This window comes from Macaca nemestrina, chromosome 8 (genome assembly GCF_043159975.1).
Source record: "Macaca nemestrina isolate mMacNem1 chromosome 8, mMacNem.hap1, whole genome shotgun sequence".
Taxonomy (NCBI): Eukaryota; Metazoa; Chordata; class Mammalia; order Primates; family Cercopithecidae; genus Macaca; species Macaca nemestrina.
The window spans coordinates 116,154,734-116,165,337 of record NC_092132.1 but is presented as its reverse complement, the minus strand read 5'-3'; the positions used below and the strand labels follow the sequence as shown (position 1 = coordinate 116,165,337).

The 10,604-nt window shown below is 48.4% G+C and overlaps 1 protein-coding gene across 1 annotated transcript; it reads right to left on the bottom strand.

The window, feature by feature from the left end:
* Positions 1-3,390: 3,390 nt before the first annotated feature.
* Positions 3,391-10,340, bottom strand: LOC105476573 (steroidogenic acute regulatory protein). The gene is made up of 7 exons (XM_011732656.2): positions 10,042-10,340; positions 7,899-8,012; positions 7,462-7,589; positions 5,915-6,073; positions 5,589-5,773; positions 4,850-4,943; positions 3,391-4,017 (listed from the first exon to the last, which is right to left on the bottom strand). Exons 1-7 carry the CDS (start codon positions 10,103-10,105, stop codon positions 3,904-3,906), a joined length of 858 nt encoding a protein of 285 aa, XP_011730958.1. The 5' UTR covers positions 10,106-10,340; the 3' UTR covers positions 3,391-3,903.
* Between the last annotated feature and the right edge of the window lie 264 nt (positions 10,341-10,604).

The window sequence follows — 10,604 nt, the reverse complement described above, 5'->3', positions numbered from 1 at the left end:
TTTCTTTTGGATTCCTATATAATTTCCTTGTCTTCCTTTTTCTTTTCTTTTCTTTTCTTTTTTGTTTCTGTTTTATTTTGTTTTTTTGAGATGGAGTCTCACTCTGTCACTCAGGCTGGAGTGCAGTGGCACAATCTCAGCTCGCTGCAACCTCCGCCTCCCGGGTTCAAGCAATTCTCCTGCCTCGGCCTCCTGAGTAGGTGGGACTACAGGCACGTGCCACCACACCTGGTTAATTTTCTGTCATATTTTTAGTAGAGACGGGGTTTCACTCTGTTAGCCAGGATCATCTCGATCTCCTGACCTCATGATGTGCCCACCTCAGCCTCCCAAAGTGGCTGGGATTACAGGCGTGAACCACCAGGCCCGGCCTGTCTTCCTTTTTCAATACATCAGTCTTACAGCAAAGACAGCCCTCCCAGGATTGCCCAAAGACTCTCTTGCATTTACCTCTCTACCTTGGTTAATAGATAGAGTGGCTCACCACATGGAGGGTGACATGCTGCTGCAGAGTCACCATGTTAAGCCTGTGGCTCTTCTGAATATCTTGTCATTTTCCTGTTTAAGAGAGTTCCCACACTTCAAGACAATATTGGTATTTTAACATGGTAGCATTGACTAATGTATTTGTCTCCTGATGAATCACCCAGACGCGTTGATTTGGCCACTCTGTATCTCTGAACAGGAAAACTTGTACAGGTCGAGTGTGATTGGAGGCTGAGGCTCAGCCCTAGACACCTATTAATGCATGAGCTGGTCTTCAAGGGCAGACCTGGTTATAAAGCTTCTAGGTCATCGGAGTTTGAGGGACTCCAAGAAAATGAGGGTGGTGTTATTTAGAGGAAGCTGAATGTTAATTCTTTGTAATAGAAATTACCATATATAAGTTGTATACCCACTCTCCATCTAAATTATAAAATTAGCTTTCTGTATATATTTCATTTTCACAAATCAAAGGTTACAGGTAATGCTGTTCTTCTCAAACATCAAAAGTGTGTGTGTGTTTTAATACAGTTCATTTGAAGGGCTCAGAGAATATCTACTCTTCACATAGTCCTATATAAAATAGTTTCTGTAATCAGATCAACAGTGATAACTTGTTTTATTCCAGTGTAAAATTAAACAAGTGGAAAATATCTCCACAGAGACCAGAAAGGCACAATTACATAGTTTGAAGGAGGCAGTTAGAATCCAGCAAACGAGTGGGTTTGTTAAAAGCCCATTTCTTGACTGTCAGCCTGTTATCTTGAAACTAGAATATATGTTGCTTTAAGATATCTTTAAACACATAACTGTTTTCTCTTAGCTGGTAGTGGATGATAATTCCATTTGAGAAATACTTCTCTACAACTATCCTCTCTCAACTCTGAGGCACTTAGGTAAACAATAATTTTATCCATGCCAAAAATAAACTAAGAAACAATCCAAATAAATTATAATAAATACCTCTACTAGTTGTAAAATTTTAATATCTCAATAAATACCACAGTGTTCCCACTAATGCTGTTTTTTAATTTAGTTTGTCATAATTTGGTTTCATCAACTCCTTTGTCTTTTTTTTTTTTAGATGAAGTCTTACTATCTTGCCCAGACTGGTTTCAAACTGCCCTCCAGCAGTTCTCCCACCTCAGCCTTCAGAGTAGCTGGCATTATGGGTGGGCACCACCGTGCCCAGTTCCTGCTTTCTAATAAATAAGCCAGAGCTCTGTCTCCAAATGGTGCAAATCATCAATGCTGTTAAAACAAGAATGGAAAACCTTCACGTGGTGATGGTGATTTTTTTCATCCTCCCTACCCTCCCATCCCAGTGTGTGCGTGTGTGTATAATTTTTTTTTTTTTTTAAGACAGCCTTGCTCTTTCGCCCAGACTGGAGTACAGTGGCTCGATCTTGGATCACTGCAACCTCCGCCTCCCGGGTTCAGGCAATTCTCCTGCCTTCAGCCTCCCAAGTAGCTGGGATTACAGGCATGCACTGCCACGCCCAGCTCATTTTGTATTTTTAGTAGAGATGGGGTTTCTCCATGTTAGTCAGGCTGGTCTCCCCCCTCGGGCGATCGCCTGCCTTGGCCTTCCAAAGGGTTGGGATTACAGGCGGGAGCCACCTCGCATAAATTCTCTTGACTTTTGAGAAAGGAAATTTGCTTTCACCATATTACCCCTTCTTCCAGCCACTTCTCCCAAAATACTAAAGTTTAGCCTATTTAAACAGAGAAGTTGCCAGCCCCAAACAAAGTTGACAGCTGTGGAATTATCTTACTACTAACTGGCATCATAAATAACAGAAATGTTAACTAATATTGTTTATTCTCTCATATTTGGCACTGCCTTTAATTTTAATTAGGTAAATAAACATTCTCAGTTATAATCTTCCTCTTCCAGGGCCCATTAATCAGCTATTGCTTATAGAATTCTTTAAGAACTCGGCGCAGTGGCTCACGCCTGTAATCCCAGGACTTTGGGAGGCTGAGGTGGGTGGATCATGAGGTCAGGAGATCGAGACCAGCCAGACCAACATGGTGAAACCCCGTCTCTACTAAAAAATACAGCAAAAACATTAGCCGGGCATGGTGTCGGGCACCTGTAGTCCTAGCTACTCGGGAGGCTGAGGTAGGAGAATGGCGTGAACCTAGGAGGCGGAGCTTATAGTGAGCCGAGATTGTGCCACTGCACTCCAGCCTGGGTGACAGAGCAAGACTCTGTCTCAAAAAAAAAAAAAATTTAAAACCTCATGTAGGTTGTGCTTATGGAAATTAAATTTTTATGAAGGATCCTGGTAACATAGTCTAAATAATTGAATTGCATAATTTCCCAGTAGTTCTTTTCCTTTTAATGAGCCTGTCTAATTTAGTTTGACTAATTGAAAGCTTTGTCCAGGACTCCTCTAGTGTAGAGTTGTAATCTACTAGCATAGATTTTTTTTTTTTTTTTTTTTTTTTTTTTTTTTTTTTTGAGACAGAGTCTCACTCTGTCACCCATGCTGGAATGCAGTGGCACAATCTTGGCCCACTACAACCTCCGCCTCCCGGGTTCAAGTGATTCCCCTGCCTCAGCCTCCCAAGTAGCTACGACTACAGGTGTGCACCACCACACCCAGCTAATTTTTTGTATTTTAGTAGAGACGGGATGTCACCATATTGGCCAGGATGGTCTCGATCTCCTGACCTTGTGATCCACCCGCCTTGGCCTCCCAAAATGCTGGGATAACAGGCGTGAGCCACCGTGCCCAGCCGCATAGATTTTTTTTTAACAGTACAATATTAAAACATACAGACTGATGTTTTGTGTGAATTATGATTCTTTATTCTGATGGGTGCCTATGGAAGCAATAGGGAAACCTGTCTACTAATTAGTTTTGTCTTTTTCCATAGAGAAAGCTTGGACTATATTTCTGGAAGGCACCCACTGTGGGGCGCTGCTTGTTCTGTGGTGTTGCTGTGCAGTGAATGGGAGGAGCAGAGGGCTGCAGGAGACACTCTGAGATTCTGCCTTGTACACACGCACTGCTAGTGCATGGCATTCTTGAGCCGTAAAGCAAGACTTCTCAGGCCCTGTGGTTAGCATCCCCCACACCCATATCAGCCACTAGCATTTTAAAGATGGTTTTAGGTGGGAATGTAAGGGCCCAGAAAAAAGAGTTTTACAATTATTTTAGGGGCCTTAACCTTCATGTCATAGCTAATCAGTGAATTAAATTACCTTTTAATCCAAGAGCCTCATCCCTGTTTTCTTGGTGCTAAAAACTTTTACCAATCTGAATCCTAGTGTCATACTCTAAACACTAACCCCACCCATCCCACTGTCGCCAGATGGAGATCTCAGACTTGCAGACTTCCAGCAGGGATTCTCCTGATGAGCATGCATACCAGTGCAGCTGGGCACACTGGGGAATAGCAGGCTGGTCTTCAACACCTGGCTTCAGAGGCAGGGCGGGACTCCAGGCGCTTGCGCAGGTGGTTGGCAAAATCCACCTGGGTCTGGGACAAGACCTGGTTGATGATGCTCTTGGGCAACCACCCCTGCAGTAGAAGGTAGGAGAATTTGGCCATCTTGTGGGTTTTGGTCCACTCTAGACACTCCACCCTATCACAAACAGGCTGTCAGGGGCTTGGTCTTCAAGCTCTGTTAATAGGTGCAGCCTTGGGGTTGCCTGGTCAGGGGTGGGAGGACTGCATTGCTGCTCTGCTGTCATGACTTTCAGAAGCACAAGACTAGCCAACAAGATATTTCAGCCTGGTCTTCCCAGCTGTGTAACCATGAACAAGTTATATTGCCTTTTTTACCCTTCAGATCTCTGGACCTAAGTTTCCTTCTTTCTAAAATGGTAACTACATATAGAGTTGAACTTAACTATGAGACAGAAGAGGGCCGGGCACAGTGGCTTACGCTTGTAATCCCAGCACTTCGGAAAGCAGGCAGATCATGAGGTCAGGAGTTTGAGACCAGCCTGGCCAACATAGTGAAACCCCGTCTCTACTAAAAATACAAAAATTAGCCGGGTGTGGTGGCACACGCCTATAGTCCCAGCTACACGGGAGGCTGAGGCGGAAGAATCGCTTGAACCCAGGAGGCAGAACTTGCAGTGAGCCGAGACCACACCATTGCACTCCAGCCTGGGTGACAGAGTGAGACCCTGTCACAAAAAAAAAAAAAGAAGAAGAAGAGGGAGCCATCACAGGCTTTGGAGATGGTAGAGTAGCAATTAGGCCATCACTCAAGGCCCTTCCCTGTCTTACAGCCTGTGATTCTATCAGAATAGAAGAGGATTCTTTCTGTTGCATGGTGGGGATGGGAAGAGCCTGTTTTTCTCACTACCACCTGCCCTCCAGATCCCCCTCTCATGCCCTTCACCTTGAGGTCGATGCTGAGTAGCCACGTAAGTTTGGTCTTCGAGGGACTTCCAGCCAGTGGGTGAAGCACCATGCAAGTGGGACCGTGCTCCGCCCTGGCAAATGGAGAAATCAAGTCAGGAGGACAGTTGTGAGTTCTCTCTTGCACTGGCTGCTTACACTAGTACCACAGATAACACGTTTCTACGGTACCTTGCTTTTCTAAGTTTTATCAGGGAACTGCCCTTTGCAAAGGGTAATTATTCGGCAATTGGCATGATTACCAGCTCATCAGAATAAAGGCTGCTTGTAGCTGGAGCGGCCCCTGAGGCCTCTTGTGCCCTTTAGTTGCTGGATTACAGGGAGGTCAGGGAAAGGATTCAGGCTGGTGACTGGGCTGGGGCCTTGGGAAATTCAGGAGGCCATGGTGTACTGAGTGGTATGGATTATTTCAATATTTTAGTCGACATTACAGCTGTACCTGAGCGTACCAGCTGAACCTCAGCCCTGTCCCATGCTTCAGCAAATGATTAAGGTTCTTAAACTTTCTGGGAGGGTCAGGACAAGCTGTTTGGCTGTCGAAGTAGGGCCTATCTTGTCTTTGTCCCTCCTTTGGTAAATAAGTATGTTCTTTTGTAGAAGGAAGCCATGGGTGCACCAAGGGTTGGTTTCTTGGAGCTGGGGATGCAGTCCACATGCTTGGGTCTGCACCCGCAGGCCTGTGTTAGAAGGGGGGGTTTGGAACCTGCCGCCCGTATTACCTGATGACACCTTTCTGCTCAGGCATGTTTCCGAAGTCTGTGGCCATGCCAGCTAGCACACAGGTGGAGCCTCGGCGCTTGGCACAGCGCACGCTCACAAAGTCACGGGGCCCCACCAGGTTTCCTGCTGCCTCTGCAGCCATCTCGTGAGTAATGAATGTATCTTTTCCGATCTTCTGCAGGACCTACCAGGCCATGGGGAACCAGAATCACGACTCAGCCTGTGTTGGGCTGAGCACCCCCCATAGCTAGGGGTCCTCTCTTTGATACAGCATTCACACTGGGCTGTCCTGGGCCCCTGCCACCCGCACCTGGACTTTGCTCACCTTGATCTCCTTGACATTAGGGTTCCACTCCCCCATTGCTTCCATGCGCTCCACGAGCTCTTCATAGAGCCTTTCCATGGGCTGGTCCACCACGACCTCCAGCTGAAACACCTTGCCCACATCTGGGACCACTTTACTCATCACTTTGTCCCCATTGTCCTGTCAGAGAAAGGAGCCCCAGAAGGTGGTTAGACAAAAATATTCTTGGCCAGGCACAGTGGGTCACGCCTATAATCCCAGCACTTTGGGAGGCCAAGGTGGATGGATCACAAGGTCAGGAGGATGAGACCAGCCTGGCCAAGATGGTGAAACCCTGTCTCTACTAAAACTACAAAAATTAGCCAGGCACGGTGGCAGGCACCTGTAATCCCAGCTTACAGGTGGCACAATCATGGGTCACTGCAGCCTCAACCTCCTGGGCTCAAATCCTCCTGCCTCAGCCTCCCAAGTACCTGGGACTACAGGCATGCACCATTACACCTAGCTAATTTTTAAATTTTTTGTAGAGATGAGATCTCCCTGTGTTGCCCAGGCTGGTCTCAAACTCCTAGGCTCAGGCAGTTCTCCCATCTCGTCCTCCAGGTGTGAGCCACTGCACCCAGCTCCCCTGGACCCTTTGTCTTGCTGGGGAATGATGGTGGTATGGGTAGGTCCAACTGAAAAGACTCTTAAATTGACTTCAGAAGCTCAAAGATCCCAAGAGAGAAACCTGGGAATAGGAAAAGTGGTTTACACCAGCTTGATTAGATACATAGAATGTTGAATGGGATCTTCAAGATTTGTTTTAGTTCAGTACCTCATTCCACACCAGAAGAATGTGAGGCCAGAGAAGGTCAGTGATTGGTCCAGGGACCCTTAGCTAAGAGCAGTGCCGATCTAAGTCCCAGGTTCCTTGACTCCCAAACTAGTAGTCTGTTAACTCCGTTACTCTGAGAACTTAGGGAAGGAGGGGTTCTACCTGAACTTTGGGTAGTGGGCAGCATGTCAGCTTTTGCTGAAGGTAAAGCCACCAAAATCTCCATAACGGAGCTGCCAGCCTTTACCGTGAGCCTGGTTACTGTCCCCAGTGATGGTCAGTGCTCAAGCGCAGAGAACCCCAGAAGGCTGTGGACCACTCTGTATTCTAGTCCAGGCCTGTTGCAGAGTGAGCCCACATCACCCCTGCAAGCCCAGCCACATGTGGGCTGACAGCACAGACAGTGCACTTTGGCGTCGTTGGGATATCTGACCCAGGGCGATGAGGCCTCACGTACACTTGGAGTCCCCCTTGCATGGTCTCTGCCAAGTGGGTGCACAATGCAATCCTATTCTATAGCTAAGCACACAGGAATAGTGTTTCTCCAACAGGACTCTCCAGGGTGTCTTTTATGGGGGAAGAGCATTATCTGAGGATATATTCTCAGGAAAGGAGAGTTCTCAAGTTAAAACCACTTGCTACCCAGTGACTGCTGCATGAGACAGGAATTCTGGGAAGAACAGTAACCCCAGCTGGCCTTGAGGATGGCCGTAGAGCATGGAGGAACCACAGGCTTCTCCCCCACGCTTACCTGCTGGGTCTCCTTCTTCCAGCCCTCCTGGTTGCTAAGGATGCCCAAGGCCTTCTGCATGGCCTCCTCCCCCTGCTGGAGATAGGCCAGCTCCTGGTCACTGTAGAGAGTCTCTTCCAGCCGAGAACCTGGGTACACAGCCAAAGAGAAACAGAGCTTCCTTCTTCTCCCAGCCTCCACCAGCTCTCATCCCTGGAGCTCTGGGTCTGCTCATTGTTCTGAAGAGCCTGGACTAAAGCCATAGGGGCCAGCCTGCTGTTCGAGTTAGACACAGCCACCACAGGTGACCAGAGGGGGATCTGGCCTTGAGGAACTCTAGGCTGGGAACGTCCTTTCAAAATGAAGGAAGGGCAGGAGGGGAGCCCAGGCCACACGCACCACATCACCTCCCGGGAGCCTCCTGCCAGCCCCAGGAGCCCAGAAGCCTCAGCACTTACCGAGCAGAGAGCTCCGCCGCCGAACCTGGCTAATCCACGTGCTAGGGTTGGGGCCCCCCAGGGCCCTCCGGTTCAGCTCCTGGCCAATGGCCATCACGGCCTGTTGCCTCAGCCCTGCAGAAGGGAAGAACCCTTGTCTAGGAGCTGGAAAGCCCCTTAGAGATGGACCATTCCACCCCCTCATCTTGTCACAAATTAGGAAGTTGGCTTGGAGAGGGCAGTGACTTGCTCAGGAGCACACAGGATTCTAGCAGGGATCTGAACTACAGCCAGGCCCCCAACTCCCACCGCAGTGCTCCAGGGTCCAGAAATCTGCCTTCCATCTGGGGTGGTCAGGCCTGGCCCTGCCTGGAGACGGGCTATACCAGAGCCTGCTGGAGTTTCTGTCCCTAAAAGGGGAAGAAGCTGTGTTCAAACAACCAGAAAAATCCTACTTCATAAGGAGAATACAACTCCTGAGATCTGTGTGCTTGCATGAGTCTGTGGTTACATGAGTCTGTGTGCTTGCCTGAATCTGCTTGCATTGCATGAATCTGTGATTGCATGAGGTCTGTGTGCTTGCATGAATCTGTGCTTCTATGAGTCTGTGTGCTTGCATGCCATAAGCTGCTCTGTGTGTCCCTGGATTCTGGGCCAGGGAAGTCCTGTCCATCTAGTGAGGACAACCCCACTGCCGGCTGCAGATCTAAGCATGGCTTCTCGCTCTAAAGGTAGTTAATTCAATCCAGTGTAATTGGAAAGATCGTGTCTAGATTGACTTGTGTACCCTTCAGTGGCAGCAGAGGATTCAAATGACCTTGGATGCTAATCAGCTGTACAAAAGTAGCTTCTTGTAGCTGGTTTCTGTCCCTTTCTGGGTATTCAATGATAACAGTCTTCCCAGCCCCACCATCTTCTCTCTTTACCTTGCCCACCTATCTTACTCCCCTGTCTCTCTTCTCCTCCATCTTTTTTTGCCTGTGGGAGTCAAGTCTAATATTTACTCTGGCACTGTGGGCAAGACTTTCCTGGGTACCCCTGCTACAAGCCTTGTCCAGCTCTGAAGGAAGGCAAAGTCAGGAATACTTCAAAAAAGATGGCCGCACATGGTGGTGCATGCCTGTGGTCCCAGCCGCTCAGGAGGCTGAGGCAGGAGAATTGCTTGAACCCGGGAGGCAGAGGCTGCAGTGAGCCAAGATAGTGCCACTGTACTCCAGCCTAGGCAACAGAGTGAGACTCTGCCTCAAAAATAAAATAGGCCGAGCGCCATGGCTCATGCCTATAATCCCAGCAGTTTGGGAGGTGGATCACCTGAGGTCAGGAGTTCAAGACCAGCCTGGTCAACAAGGCAAAACCCTGTCTCTACTAAAAATGCAAAAATTAGCCAGGCATCCTGGCGTGTACCTGTAATCCCAGCTACCCGGGAGGCGGAGGTTGCAGTGAGCTGAGATCGTGCCACTGCACTCCAGGCTGGGCAACAAGTGAGACTCCGCCTCAAAATAAATAAAGTAAGCCAGGTGTGGTGGCTCACACCTGTAATCCCAGCACTTTGGGAGGCCAAGGTGGGAGAATCCCTTGAGCCCAGGAGGTCAAGACCAGCGTGACCAATACAGCAAGACTTTGTCTCTAATAAAAATAAAAATAAATAAATAAATAAATAAAACTAGCTGGTTGTGGTGGTGCACGCCTGTAGTCCCAGCTACTCAAGAGGCTGAGGTGGGAGGATGGTTTGAGCCCATGAGTTTGAGGCTGCAGTTAGCTATGATTGTTCCACTGTACTCCAGCCTCCATGACAGAGACCTTGATTCAAACAACAAAAAAAAGAAAAGGCGGAAGAAAAAAAGAACAAACGAAGGAAAAGGGGAAGGAAGAAAGGAAAGGAAGAAGGAAGGAAGGATGAAAGAAAGAAAAAGATTAAAAATGAAAGAAAAGGAGAAAAAAAGATTGGAGTCCTAGAGGGAAGACCAGAAATTACAGAATCTGGAAGGGATATATCTTAGTAACCAGTCCACTTCTTCCGAGGGGAAAACTGAGATTCAAGAAGGGAAGAAACTTGCCCAGGTTCACCCAGTAAGAGGCACAACTAGGATCAGAATTGGGTGGCCTGAGCCTCATCCATTGAGAGCTGGCCAACCCCTCATTGCCTCCTTCCCGCAGCGCTCACCCTTCATGTTGCGCATGTGTCTGTAGGAGCTCCCAGCGCACAGCTTGAACGTCGCTAGCAGCATTGTTTCCTGGCAGATGTGGCAGTGGTGGGGTCGCTGCCGCTGCTGCAGCTGCCTCTTCTCTCAAGAAGTGGTTCTTTGTCCTTCCTGAGCCCCTCAAGCTTCGCCTGTGAGTCCCGCAGCTGCAGCCTGGACCTGGTGTTCTGCGTCTTAAATGCCCCCCGCTGAAGGCTGTGCATCATCATCAGGAGATAAAAATGCCATCACTCACTGTGCAAAGGAAGGGGTCAAGGATAGAGCGATTGCCTCACACTGCTGCTTTGGCCGTTTGTGGGGAGTGTGGGGTGGGGGAGGGTGCAGGGGAGAGTGAGGAGGACAGGGCCAGGCTGGAGGGATGGAGGGGAGAGAAGCAGGGGCAGCTTAGATGAAGGCACATAGTGGTTTTCAAGAGTTAAAAGTGCAGATTTCTAGCCCTTGTCTACAGAAACTCCAGGCTCAGCTGATCTGGAATTGAGGCTCAGAAACATGCGCTAAAAAAAAAGAGAAAAGAAAAGAAAAAAAC

Excerpts from the sequence above, each read along its gene's own strand:
- LOC105476573 (XM_011732656.2), bottom strand. The coding sequence starts at position 10,105 with ATGCTGCTAGCGACGTTCAAGCTGTGCGCTGGGAGCTCCTACAGACAC. Across the intron at positions 5,774-5,914 it reads CTAATGTCAAGGAGATCAAG|GTCCTGCAGAAGATCGGAAA; the intron begins GTGAGCAAAGTC and ends ATGGCCTGGTAG. Across the intron at positions 4,018-4,849 it reads TACTCAGCATCGACCTCAAG|GGGTGGTTGCCCAAGAGCAT; the intron begins GTGAAGGGCATG and ends CTTCTACTGCAG.